This window comes from Ciona robusta, chromosome 11 (genome assembly GCF_009617815.1).
Source record: "Ciona robusta chromosome 11, ASM961781v2".
NCBI lineage: Eukaryota > Metazoa > Chordata > Ascidiacea > Phlebobranchia > Cionidae > Ciona > Ciona robusta.
Genome location: NC_143245.1, coordinates 8,619,618 through 8,632,511, shown reverse-complemented (window position 1 = coordinate 8,632,511; position 12,894 = coordinate 8,619,618). Strand labels below are relative to the sequence as shown.

Below are 12,894 nucleotides of genomic sequence, written 5' to 3'. Positions count from 1 at the left end.
TTGCGCGGAGTAACATACATGCACATACTTGGCCAGCTGTTGTTTCGTTTCATCCAAATACGGGAGGTACCAGTCAGCAGTAACAGCTTATGCTTAAACGTACAAGTTTGCGATCAATTACCAACAAAATGAATAATTTGAAACGTACTGTTGTTATGGCTGGATTAGACAACCACGACGATGAACATTACGACACCGACGATTCGAAAGACGACGTTTCAAGCCACGATTCGCGTTCAAGCACACCTATGCAAAAACCTGGTAAAAAAACAAGAGGTCGCGTTAAAATTAATATGGAATTTATTGAAAATAAGCTGCGAAGATATACAACTTTCAGTAAAAGAAAATCAGGAATAATGAAAAAGGTTTGTTTTGAATTAATTTCTTTATTTGTTTGTATTTCGTACTTGTATATATTTTGCCGTTATTTACAATTGTTTTAATTTTTTTTCTTGTAAAAAAAATTCGCTTTTATAAGTTTTTGTTCAGTAGAATTTCCATTCCCTTACAAATTGTGTTAATTTAATATCAAATTGTAGAATATTCAGCCAGACTAAATTCTGTTATTAATGTAAATAAGAATTATTATTTATTGAAATAATTTCAAACCCGCCCACTAAGTTTATTTTTTACCACTTCACCATATATGGTGCGTGATCACAGGAAACTTGATTGACGTCATAAAATTTCACTCGGTTACTCACGTAGTTAACACGAGTATGATGTCATAAGAAACTACTGTTTAGACATAATGGACATTAATATTATGACATCATAATTACAGGCGCATGAGTTAGCTACATTAACGGGCACGCAAGTGATGTTACTCGTGGCAAGCGAAACAGGACATGTTTACACGTTCGCCACACGAAAGTTACAACCCATATTATCAAGTGAAGCAGGTAGGTTGTGATGTCATAAACCACTTTATTACTTCATACATGAAAAAATAAATAATATTTGTGAACATTATATTTGATGTGTAAGAACCGATGTTTCATGTTTGTAACACAACTGATGGCCCAACATATACAAATTACACACAACATTATATATGATATTTATGTCCAGGCAAACAACTAATCCAAACTTGTCTCAACTCGCCCGACACGAACGAAACGAACGTCCAAAGTTCGCAACAGGATGATCAACGCATGAGCGCACAGGGGTTCGAGGAGCCCGAGCTATCGTACGCACCCCCCGATGATACAAAGGTATGAGTTGTTCTTCTGCTGGAACTAATGTTGCCAGCTGTTGTTTCCTCGCTCACTACTGCAGCGCATCGCGCTCAATATACAACAGCGGGAATAAATTGTGAATTTATCGACAGGATGGATTATTGCAGAAGACCTATCATATATTGAATGCAATCTCGGCCCAACAGCATGATGAACCAACATCAAGGCAACACCAGGTAGATACAAACATACACACACTGGTTAATATAACTAACATTTTATCATCAACAGAACAACATACCTTCCAACACCCCTGTTAATTTGGTCACGATGAACAACGAACATAAAACGCCGACGTCATTCACCCTCCTCCCCCCATCATCAAGTAATAACATAACAATAAACATAATATTTAAAACATCTTATGCTGATAAATAGGAAGGTATATATTGTTATACTGTAAATTCGTAACAAAAATAAAAGTTATGTTTGAACCAACTTAAACATAGAAATCATATATTAAACATAGACATCTTATACTCAGGTTACGAGCACCAAGCGGTCCAACTTTCTTCCACCCCCCCTAGTGTTCGTATGCAGATGTTACCCGTGTCACATGACGTCGTTTCCACAACAACCACCATGCCCAACCAACCGCAACATATACTCAGTAAGTTACCCCAACACCCCCTGGGTGAACGCAACTTAACCTCGTATGGCGGGGCAACGACAGTCATTATAACACGGGTGTTCTGTTTCATACACCTCGTGCCCGCTTACAAGTTACCACATATACCAGCCCCAATAATAAATTCTCACCCACCCAACCCCCACAGCTCGTACATCGGACGACGGACGTCTGGCTTTCCTTAACTCGTACAACAATCTACAACGTCCTTTACCTGGTGGGTGTTAGTGTGACATTATAACCACCATTATGACATCATCATAACCATTATTACATCACAGGTGTCCAACCGATATTACTAGCCAGCTCTGGTTCGCTTCAGTTACCTGCAGGTCAGGTTGTGTTCGATCAAGCAAACAATCGAAAGTCAGCTCGTTAGTTTCTTGTTCGTTGTTTTTGTAAATTATCCGCTGGCGGATCATGTATTTATATCGAAATAAAATGGGACATTATATTTATACAGTTGTGGTAATTTACATAAAAAAGGAAATTCAAGAACATATAAATCTTCACCATTAGTTTGTAATTCATTGTTATATTAAAAATTAGAAATAAAATTTATTTAAAAAAGTTTAATGAATTCTTCTTTACTGAATTGTCTGACGAAAGCAGTAAATCTAAACCTCACATAGTAACCAATTAGCTTAACAAAGTCAGCTTTACCTGCAAACGTGCGTGTTGGTGATGGTTAGGGGAGGAAACATATTAAACATAATATTTCTATGGATAATTATGATGCAGCATATTTATTATATTGTGAGTCAGCGAATAAAAACAAAGCGAAAACAAAATTTTGGTTTGTTGACATTTAGTTTTTGCTCGTAATAATTGATTCGGTTTGCCAGCTATGTTGTTTATAGTCGGTTGTTTTTGACATCAGATATCAAGTTTAAATATAATGGAAGAAACCGAGGGCGTGATGGATGTAGACCAATGTTTGGTCGGGAAGTTTAGTTCAATGGGCACGACCGATAAAGATGTTTTAATCGATGAGTTTCGTAAACTTCTGGGTTTCCAACTTAACGCTGCAGGTTGCGAGTTCTTTCTAGACATGACAAACTGGTAAGTGACGTCACAATAGTGCTTTATTGTTGACGTAACAATCCATGTTGTTCATAGGAACTTACACGCGGCGATTGGCGCTTATTATGACTTCGAGATGCCTTCGAGTAAAATCCCTTCAATGTCGTTCGTTAGTGACATCACAATAGGAGAGGGGGAAGCGATTCCACCAGGAACAGATTTCATAAAAACCTGGAGATTTCAGAATTCGGGTTTGGAAGTATTTTGGTTTGTTTTCAATTTATATTAACTTTGCTGTTGCAGGGGTCGAGAAGTGGCCACTAGGTTGCACCCTTCGCTTCGTTAACGGGGAGCGAATGAGTTCCCCCGAGTGGATATCGGTGGGCGAGGTCCAACCTCATGAAACCGTCGATGTTTCAGTGAAAATGCGAAGTCCGATAAACGCTGGATTGTACCAGGGTCAGTGGAGGATGTTTACGAGGGGAATGGCGCCATTCGGTGGTGAGTTTGTCAGTTACGACACACGATATAAATTTACCTGCAATATTGGTTCAATAAATATTTGATTGAATTTTAATGTATAGTCGGAAACTTTTTAACTGAATAATGAAATAATATGAATTATTTCCATGTAGATATTATCTGGGTGATCATATCAGTAGAGGTGGGTGGGTTGTTGGGGGTCACGCAACAAATGTCACAATTCTCCACCGGGACGAACAACCAACATCAGTTGAATACGACGCAGAACAATCCATTCGCTGTGGATAGATTGGGAGCAAACATGGACGTTAATGTTTCATTTGGGAGCAATAATGGCGGACAAACATTTGATGAAGTTCCGCGGAAGTGTGAACGAGGTACAGCACATGACGTGTCGTCCTGTTGGGAAACGAAAAGTCCGACCTTGACAATGGAAGAGGGTTTGGGCGGGGAAGGCCACACCCTGTGTCGGATCGATGAAGAAACAACGAACGATGGGAATAATAACGAGGGAGTGAAATATCTTTCGTCAAAATCCTCGTACGACCTCGCAGCTCGTCAAGCGTCACCTTTCACATCACCCTCCAAACTCGTTGACCTGGAACGATCGTTCTCGACCCCAGACGCCCCTTCACCCATTCACCCAACAACCAATCTACTTTCAATAAATTTCCAGGTTGGTTGCTTTTATCTCAACTACTTCAGTCATGACAGTTGTCAAACATAGGAAACCTCATAATATACTTTGGTTCTGCTTGTTTGTATAGACACCCAACAGCTGGGTAATATCTGGAGTGACATTGTTAAAATACAGTTACACTCATAGTTGTCAAACATAGGGAACCTCATTGATTAATGTGGTGAATGCGATATACTTTGGCTCTGCTTGTTTGTATAGACACCTAACAGCAGTTTCAATTGACTAACCCCCCCCACCCCCAGGAAACCCCCAAAGCTGCACAACGACTCGACTTCTCGTCCAATTCTTGATTCAGTGTTGCGCAACAATGAGGTTTATCATGAAACGATGCCGATTGTAAATATCATAATCGAGTTTGTGATGTCATAATGAGGTATTATGACGCAGCAATGAAGTTCCAATTAACAAAGAAGTTTATCTTAAACATAGAAACAATATAAAATATATTTTTCATGTAAACATAGATTGCCGTTGCAACAACAACAATACATTACATCACAATCCCCTTTGTTTGATATTATGATGTAAATATTTACAATAACATTAATATGATGTCTGTGTGACACCGAACATCACCCTGTGTTCACGTGGGCGACGGAACAACTTTCCTTTCCGGGCATCCACCGGTGACAACCACGACAACAAGTCTGTGAACCTTGAATCGTGGTTCCGCATTGCTGGTTTGCGCATGTGACCTGTAGTCATGCGTGTCAGACCTGTGCTCGCCGTCTCCGCCCTCTGATTGGTTGTTTCACCCCACGTGGATCGTACGGGTGACGTCATTGATTCGTTGGCTTGTTGAACCCGTTGAATGGATTGTGTCGTGTCGTGTCGTGATTGGCTGGTTGGGACGGTTCGAATTCGCGGGAGAACGCTCTGTATGACGTTGGTAGTTATGCTGTTAAGTCATAAGTGATAACATGGTAGCTTTATATATCTCATGCCTGCTGTCAGTTAAGTTGTGTATAACTTATTAGTGACCACTGGGTTGAGCAATCGATGTTAAATGCCATGAACACACCACAATGGTGGCAGCACCGAGCCTCGAACCCTTCACCCACTACAACCATAACCCGACTCACCGCATGTTGTTCCCCACCACCCCGCATCTTCATATATGGATATTTAGCTGGTTTGTACAAAGCTTGGGCTTTTGGGGGTGTGGGAAGTATAAGCTCTCCTATTGGCTGTCTCTCCGTCACGTGGTGTCGAGGCGACAACGTCAGCTGGAAGTTTTTGCTGACGTAATTATCCTCCTGTGAATATGACGTAACATATATATACCTCTTCGAATACGATAGCAAAAATACGATTAATTAAAGTAACGAAGAAAAGGGAATTAACAGCAAAACAACAGTCGTTAAAATACGCTAATAATAAAAGGTGTGGGGAAGAGCGTCATCCTAAATGACGTCACGATGGTAAATCCCCCAACCCGCAACCCACTTTCATCCATCGTTGTTGCTTCCTCTCCAACCTCCTCACGAACGTGTTCATGAAATGTTCATGGAGTTCGTTGTTTTTCTTCAACATCTTGTTCTCGGTCGACACCTAACGGATGAAACTTTGTAAAAAGCTTTAACATAACGTAATACTTTAATACCGAACCACAGTTTAGCTTTATGAATACAATAACGAAAAACAATTAACTTAAATAACAAAAACACGGGTACGATCAGCAACCCAACAGTGGTTACACAACTCGTACCTTCATCTCCAAGAATCTTTCTTCGCTGACGTTGGCGTTTAATATCACGTGACTAACATGCGACTTGGGCAACATACGCGTAACAACACCCTCTGCTCCATTCTGAGATGAAATATTAATAATCTCATCAGCTGGCCGTCTAAGCTCGCAATAAACAATGGTCGGCTTCGGCTTCTTCATGGCAACTTCGACTTAATGGAACATCCACACTATATACGGTGGTGCTGCTGTGTCTGCCGTGAAAATATGGGATTGGATTATTAAATAGGAATCGCAATATTTCACGGCTGCTTTATTGATATTCAAACATCTTAAGTTTCGTTAATTCGATCAGGTATTGTCCTCGAACAATGGAACCTAAAAATTAAACAATGAATGGATTCGTCCAATCAGTGACGTTCATTTCACGTGATGCAAATGGCCGATTATCGTATTATGACGTCACAACGCCACTTATTCCTCGCTCAATTATTTAAAGTATATACCGTCGCGTAACGTGGCCCATATTCATCCAAAGCTACGAGTTAAAGTTGCGATTCTTGGTTTGTTCTTCCCACCAACAATGGTAGCAGCATCGAGTCTCGAACCCGTAACCCCTGATTACGATACGAGCATCACAACCAACATCTTGAATCGCGGACGACGTGTTGTAGCCGCTAGAGTGCGCTATAGAGCAACACGACGTTCGAACCTATTGACGCAATTTAAGAGTCCCGAATCACAGCCATTGTGACGTCGCTGCAGCAAAACAATTAGGAAGGAAATTCGAGAACAGACTTAGTCATTATGACGTCATAAAAGTGCAGAAAACAAATAATAAATACGTCATACTGAAGTTTGTTGAATCAGCAGTTGTATTATTAGGTCATAATGGTGTTCACGTCACAAACAATTAAACAATAAGATTTGTTCGGTGCAAAAAGGGTCGACCCATATATGGACATGGGGTAATTATAAGGTTCGGTTACAAGTGTTGGGTGATTGTTACGTAACAGTAGAATGTTTCACCTATGTAACAATGGTAAGTTTAAACGTCACAATGCGGGAGATTGTTAATCGCGATTAATCCTTGCATCGCGTTTGTTACGTCATCCCTCTTTATTAGCATTGTGACGTGTAAAGTGTTTGTTACGTCATATAAAAAGTTTATGACGTAAAAACGTTGGTGGTCATCCCACGTGATTAATTATGACGATTGTTAAGTCACAATAATCTAAATATTGAGAAATTCCCTTTAAAGCAATGTTTCGAATTGTTTTCGTTTGTGACGTCATCAGTCACTTTAATTGTTTCGTCAGTCGACACTGATATTGTGACGTCAATGATCACGTGGTCAAGCAAAGATGACGCGGCGATATTATGACCTAATAATGATTGTGCATTCGGAAAGTTTCTTCCAGAAAACAGCCTTTACGTCATCACGCCATAAATATTCCGCGATTAACAATATTCATCCGCGATTATTTCGTTTGAAGCGATTGTCGTTGTTTTATGGCTTTGTGATGTCATAATATCGGTCATACATGTCACAATGCATCTTCGTATAAACAAACGTCCCATGGGGGGGTAAATATAAACTTGGGCCGTTGGGAATTACGGAACGTAGGCATTGTGTGCATCGATGTTGTATTGTGACGTCATAATGTTGTATCTTGTTTATTGGCAACCGCGAAACCGCGTTATATATGTTAACGTGGGAAAACTTACAATCTACATTGTTAGGTAATAAACGCTGTTGTGAATTAATCGCGTCCGCATCTATGTGACGTCACAGAGGGTTTAACAATGCGTTGCTAATATTAGACCACGTGTCTTTCCGGTTCGGAACAATCGACATTATGACGTTCCTTTAATAAGATTCTAATCTTTTATAAACATAAATTGTGACGTGGCAATCGTTCAACGTGACGTAATCTAGGTTTTAATCAAAGTTAAATATTTGATCGAAACCGCTTTGAACGCGACCGACGCGAAGTTCGGCGGGAAATCGATTCCTTGTTCCCCGCAGACGATTCGCGAAAAGTTTCGATGTTTTCTTGACATTTTGTTGTCAGTGTTTCGTCATGCAAATTGATTCAACAAATGTGGTTTGATAACGGTTGCTATAGCGATGATGACGTAGTGGGGTGGGGGGTTGATGGGCACGTGAGTAGTGACGGGGGTTGTGGGAATTGTTTCGAAACTTTCTCTTTTGATCACGTGACGTTGCGTGAGAAACAAAGTCACGTGGTTGGTTAGCGTGCCAGGAGTTGGGGGTTAAAGTGGTGGATAGGGGGAAGGGGGTAAAAAGGGGGTTGAGGGAACGGGTGTTCGAAGATTCCGCGGAATGTTTAATTGTTCGTTCGTTTGTTTGGAACAATGCCGCAGATCATTTAATTATTACGTCATAATGGAATGTGATCGTTGAAGCGTGGTTGCATGTGATTGATTGGTCACGCTTCAATGATATTGTATTTGACCGGTAATCACGTGGTGTCCGATCTATCCGTCACGTGACTTAAAAACTTTTTCTTCTTTTTTTCCAAATCGCGCCTATCGCGTAGCAGTCAAACTCCACACGCGTGTGAGGGTTATAGGGAATAAGCATTATGACGCAACAAGTTAGATGATTAAGAATAATGTTTGTTAGTGGTTAGCTGTTCTCGTTACCGGGAATTTTTCTAACCCCATGTTACTCCAGGTCGTTAGGTGCAAACAGGAAGTGACGTCACGATCTAACCGGATGCAATAACGTAATAATGACGTCATCATGCTCAAGCAACCTGAACCAACTTTTAAGTTAACTGTTACGTCATCAATATTTTCTGTAATTTCAACGAGCGTGACGTCAACGTTGCGTCAGAGAAGAACCACGGCGACACAAAGACATATTGTGACGTCGCTAATGATAATCGGGTTGATTGTTTACGTCACAGGAGAACCGAGTATGACGTCACATGGCATTGGGACTTGTTGTCCCAACAATCAAAGACCTGCGCACAAGTTGTATGCGCAACTCATACTGCGCATGTGCGAACTATGTCTCAGCGGAAATGGCGCGAAAAACAATTTTATTCCAACTACTATGTCATCACATTATGACGCCATAAACCTACATTCACCGGTACTGTTACGTCACAAACGAATGGTCCAAGGTGGCGACCGAAGAATGTATCGATTATACAACAGGAACCATTATTTTATTGAAATCAAACAAGATGGAAAAGTACGTGGGAGTTATAACAAGTCGCCGCAAAGTAAGTCAAACATCGGGTGTTTGTGGGAGGTTTCGCGGGGATTGGGGGATTAAATCGGGGCCGGGATGTCCCCCGATCTTACTTAGTTAAGCTTTTGGTTTGTTGTGGGGCGGCTTGTTAACCTTTCTAGGTTTGTTGGGTTGGATTAGCGACGAAAATTAGTTTCGAAAGTTTAGACTGCGTGTTGAGTGTGCGTGCATGGGGGTAGATCAGTCTTTATGAGCTGTCAACTCTGTGTCGTCACATAGCCCTCACAGGTGCCACCCCCATGTTTGTCCCCTTATACACCACGCCCAACATTATTCAGATTAACCCAGGATCAAATATAAACGTCCAACCGAAACTCAACTGCGCGTAATGAAGCGTAACGAAGCGCTTTTTATCGCGAAACATCTTCAAATAGACGACCACAACCAAACAACATCAAAGAAAACAGTCCGCATTTAAAACTTACATTAAAATTTAAAAAGTTAAAAATCGCAAAAATTTTATTGAAAACAAAATTTAAAACTCGCGAAATTTCAAAAATGTTCGCAAACAATTTGACTTTGTTAATTTGCCGCCCCGCCCAAGATCCCTTAACCCCCACCCCAACATTATACGCCGCACAAACCAACATAATCACCCGGTACGCCCAAAATCTTTTCAATAAATCGTTTCCATGTATGAGCCATCCACCAGGAATAGCTTCTAAAATATTCCACAGTCGCACGCCCATAGATATCATATAATTTGAGGATTAAACTCTAAAATTTTGTCGCTGGATCTATTTATATCCACAATCACGTGACGTATCCATCAATCCGTCGTCACCATGGCAACGTGTGGGAAAGTCACACGAAACATAGAAATCTTATATTTACTTTGTTTGTTGTTTGTCTTACGTGACTGGTTGGGTGAATGTTCGTGCGAAGAGACATCGGAGGACCCCGGGTTCGAATCCCCCGTTCGGTTGTTTATTTAACCGCCGCGTTGGTCGCGTTAGAAGTCGAAACATCGAAGATATCAAAGTTGGCTTAAACTGTGTACATGATGTCGTCACAGTGGCCATTATGTAAACATGACGTGCGAAGGGATCACAAACCGCTATTATGATGTCATATACGATAAACTAGAATGTTTAAAAATATAAACAATTGTTAACGTTTGTTACGTCATAATGAAACTGACAATGGAGGAAAAATTGTAGACATTATACGTCATAATCACTAATGTATGATGTCATAAACATTATTATAATAATGGCGGCAACAGCTGTGGGGGGAAATTGGGAATTACGACGCGATTTATCTAGGGCACAATGCCCACTGTGATTGTTGCGTGACAATGTAAGCTTTGCTGTAAAGTAAATAATCGAACGCAATATGACGTAACAATATGTTAGAATCGCCATAAATATTTTCCAGATATAGAAAGTTTATAAGTCAAGTATCGACGCTTGACCTTTCGCTCGCTATCTGTCGTCATACTACTCACTGTGACGTAATACAAAGCGTTGCAGGTGCTTAACGATTTTGATCAAAACGTTGTCCCTACTAAGTTGGCGGGGTTGATATCGGGGGTTTATGGGCGGGGTGATACATCATTTATGGCGGAATGGTTTTTACGCTTTGGCGCTTTCGGCAAAAATCAAAGTCTGATAATCTTGAGCTGCGAGAAGTTAATGATGTTCTGTAGGTTACGGAGAAGCCCCCGTGTTGGCCCCAACTCCGTGTTGTGTGTGGGGGACAGTAGCTCGGCACGAGAAATTAAAATTCCAACAGCGGCCGCTCCTGCTAGTTAACTTTAAAATAAAATCGAAACAAAAATCAACGAAACTTCGGCGACCTGGGATTTCGTGTGGTTGAAGCTGGAATTACAATCGGAATAAAATCTTTAAATTTAAAGTCGTTGTTTTGTGGAAACATCGGTTGGTTTCTGGAGTGGAGGATTAAATTTAAATCATTGTTGAGCTGTCTCGGTGTGTTTGTCCTCTATTATGACATCACAACATCTTAAAAAAACCCTCGTATCAATTCATCTATGATGCAATAATAACAATGAAACTTAATTGTTTGCTCACAAACAAATTAATTTACTTGTATTTGTGTTCGGCGCCCACTTATACAGGGGGGGACGGCTTGTGTGGCGCGAATCGGTTTCCTCTGTGACGTCACATACTCGACTGTTTGTTTAACTCATTATGACGTAGCAACAACTTTTGTTAAAATGAATTCTACAAGAAATATGTCTTCACGACGTAACAATGCATTTTGAAACGTCACGATTGTTGAATAGTGTTCATCGCCGAAACATTGAGTTGTGACGTCACAATGTACATTATCTTAGCAGCGATTCGCACAAAACTTCGCGATTTAAATTCGAGACAAATCTAATCCCCTGTGACGTAACATCAGGAACCTCTGTGACGTTTAAGCGTAATTGTTGGCACGATTGTGACGTATACCGTGGGAGGATTGTTACGCATCCATCTTATGTGACGTCACAGGTCACAAATTCTGGGCCACCGGGATTAGATGACGTCACGCTCCATGATTTTAAACGATAAGCCGATACAGCTGATGGAACAAAGTTAACCAGGACGTTTTGATAAAAATCTCACAACCACGTGATTTAAATGTTTAATATTATTTCTATTTTCACAGCTGAGATTGAAGTTCAATCAGTGGCCGCTGGAGGCGTGATCAGGTTCTACAGCCCTTCCACAGGAAGGTATCTCGCTATGAACCGACACAGCAAACTCTACGCATCGGTAAGTTGGCGTGTTGTTGCCAGGGGGGTGGCAGAAAAACAATTATCAGCCATGTTTAAAGAAGTGGAGATAAAATCTTACGCTTTGTGGGGATTTGCACGTTCCATGCATTCCCTGCACCCCAGCCACTCCCCGATCGTCATGCTGCACTGGGGGGGGGGGGTGTGTTAATCACTTACACGCACCCCCTACTAATGCCCGGTTTAATTGAGTGATTTATCGCTTTGTATTAGCGGTGGTAACAATCCCTGCGTCATAATGACCTTTGTTCGGTTGATGAGATTACTGGTCACGGTTCAGTGCACGCAACAACTTACACGATTTTTCAGCGAAATTATCGAAAAATCGACTGCGATTTCGTGGAGAGGTGGCAGGACTTCTACGCCACCTACCGGTCGCTACACCAGCCGGGGAACCGCCGCAGGAGGCGCAGCAAAGCACGTGAATGGTACATCGGCATCGACAAACGCGGACGATCAAGAAAAGGCAGGAACGTCAAACCGGAGAGTTCATCCGCGCATTTCCTTCCTTTACCAATTTAACAATACCTCGATATTGTTTGTTACGTCACACGCCAAGTATTCAACCACATTATGACATCATAGTAGACATTATGACATCATAGTAGACTTCACGCACGTCGATAGTGTTCATTGTTTCGTCACAAAAGTTTCAACTTTTTTACTTTGTTTCTTCTACCTTTTGTTACGTAGATGACGTCACAATCACAGACTTCCGGCCGAGTGGCCGTGTGACGTAATAATCACAATTTTTCTAACCCTCGACTCTACTTCCGGTTGTGGGGAATCCCCTCCGGTTGTATTGCAAAGTGCAGCACTTATCTTCACGCTTATGACGCAACAATATGACACGTCACTGTCCATGACGTAGCACATGACACGTCATCATTATGACGTCACTACACAAGATATTCTCACGTAAAAGCAAATTTTAATAAACTCAAGATAAAGGATTATTGTTATGTCATAATACCAGTTGATGACATCGTGCATAGTTGGTTGTCATTGTTACAGATCTCCAGCGCCTCATGTGGTACAACCTGGTGGTTAAGAACCACTGGCGCCACCCAGTGATGATGTATAATCACAATGTTAGGTCACAATAG

General features: G+C 41.1%; 4 protein-coding genes across 5 annotated transcripts; 3 read left to right on the top strand and 1 right to left on the bottom strand.

The window, feature by feature from the left end:
* The first annotated feature begins 26 nt into the window (after positions 1-26).
* On the top strand, positions 27-2,324 carry LOC149729173 (uncharacterized). 2 transcript variants are annotated; one of them, XM_089888086.1, is made up of 8 exons: positions 28-365; positions 785-902; positions 1,072-1,214; positions 1,331-1,414; positions 1,470-1,563; positions 1,723-1,848; positions 2,015-2,083; positions 2,148-2,324. In XM_089888086.1, exons 1-8 carry the CDS (start codon positions 90-92, stop codon positions 2,243-2,245), a joined length of 1,008 nt encoding a protein of 335 aa, XP_089744212.1. In that variant the 5' UTR covers positions 28-89; the 3' UTR covers positions 2,246-2,324. The 2 variants fall into 2 exon arrangements, with proteins under 2 accessions (XP_089744213.1, XP_089744212.1); XM_089888087.1 differs by lacking the exon at positions 2,015-2,083 and having other exon boundaries at positions 27-365.
* Positions 2,325-2,615: 291 nt separating this feature from the next.
* On the top strand, positions 2,616-4,575 carry LOC149729172 (protein ILRUN-like). Its single transcript, XM_089888081.1, has 5 exons — positions 2,616-2,928; positions 2,986-3,140; positions 3,193-3,390; positions 3,525-4,048; positions 4,315-4,575. Exons 1-5 carry the CDS (start codon positions 2,765-2,767, stop codon positions 4,360-4,362), a joined length of 1,089 nt encoding a protein of 362 aa, XP_089744207.1. The 5' UTR covers positions 2,616-2,764; the 3' UTR covers positions 4,363-4,575.
* A 40-nt stretch (positions 4,576-4,615) lies between these two features.
* LOC149729171 (uncharacterized) lies at positions 4,616-6,132 on the bottom strand. Its single transcript, XM_089888091.1, has 4 exons — positions 5,781-6,132; positions 5,519-5,623; positions 5,155-5,328; positions 4,616-4,948 (listed from the first exon to the last, which is right to left on the bottom strand). Exons 1-4 carry the CDS (start codon positions 5,958-5,960, stop codon positions 4,616-4,618), a joined length of 792 nt encoding a protein of 263 aa, XP_089744217.1. The 5' UTR covers positions 5,961-6,132.
* Positions 6,133-8,347: 2,215 nt separating this feature from the next.
* LOC149729170 (fibroblast growth factor 7-like) lies at positions 8,348-12,741 on the top strand. The gene is made up of 3 exons (XM_089888089.1): positions 8,348-9,016; positions 11,662-11,768; positions 12,098-12,741. The coding sequence occupies exons 1-3, from the start codon at positions 8,530-8,532 to the stop codon at positions 12,308-12,310; spliced, it is 807 nt and encodes a 268-aa protein (XP_089744215.1). The 5' UTR covers positions 8,348-8,529; the 3' UTR covers positions 12,311-12,741.
* Positions 12,742-12,894: the final 153 nt, after the last annotated feature.

Coding starts and splice junctions, on each gene's coding strand:
- LOC149729173 (XM_089888086.1), top strand. CDS start 90: ATGCTTAAACGTACAAGTTTGCGATCAATTACCAACAAAATGAATAAT. Junction 903..1,071: donor CATATTATCAAGTGAAGCAG/GTAGGTTGTGAT, acceptor ATTTATGTCCAG/GCAAACAACTAATCCAAACT. Junction 2,084..2,147: donor TCTACAACGTCCTTTACCTG/GTGGGTGTTAGT, acceptor ATTACATCACAG/GTGTCCAACCGATATTACTA.
- LOC149729172 (XM_089888081.1), top strand. CDS start 2,765: ATGGAAGAAACCGAGGGCGTGATGGATGTAGACCAATGTTTGGTCGGG. Junction 3,391..3,524: donor GGGAATGGCGCCATTCGGTG/GTGAGTTTGTCA, acceptor ATTTCCATGTAG/ATATTATCTGGGTGATCATA. Junction 4,049..4,314: donor TACTTTCAATAAATTTCCAG/GTTGGTTGCTTT, acceptor CCCCACCCCCAG/GAAACCCCCAAAGCTGCACA.
- LOC149729171 (XM_089888091.1), bottom strand. CDS start 5,960: ATGAAGAAGCCGAAGCCGACCATTGTTTATTGCGAGCTTAGACGGCCA. Junction 5,624..5,780: donor AAAGATTCTTGGAGATGAAG/GTACGAGTTGTG, acceptor TTCATCCGTTAG/GTGTCGACCGAGAACAAGAT. Junction 4,949..5,154: donor GTGGTGGGGAACAACATGCG/GTGAGTCGGGTT, acceptor AACGTCATACAG/AGCGTTCTCCCGCGAATTCG.
- LOC149729170 (XM_089888089.1), top strand. CDS start 8,530: ATGCTCAAGCAACCTGAACCAACTTTTAAGTTAACTGTTACGTCATCA. Junction 9,017..11,661: donor TTATAACAAGTCGCCGCAAA/GTAAGTCAAACA, acceptor CTATTTTCACAG/CTGAGATTGAAGTTCAATCA. Junction 11,769..12,097: donor ACAGCAAACTCTACGCATCG/GTAAGTTGGCGT, acceptor ACGATTTTTCAG/CGAAATTATCGAAAAATCGA.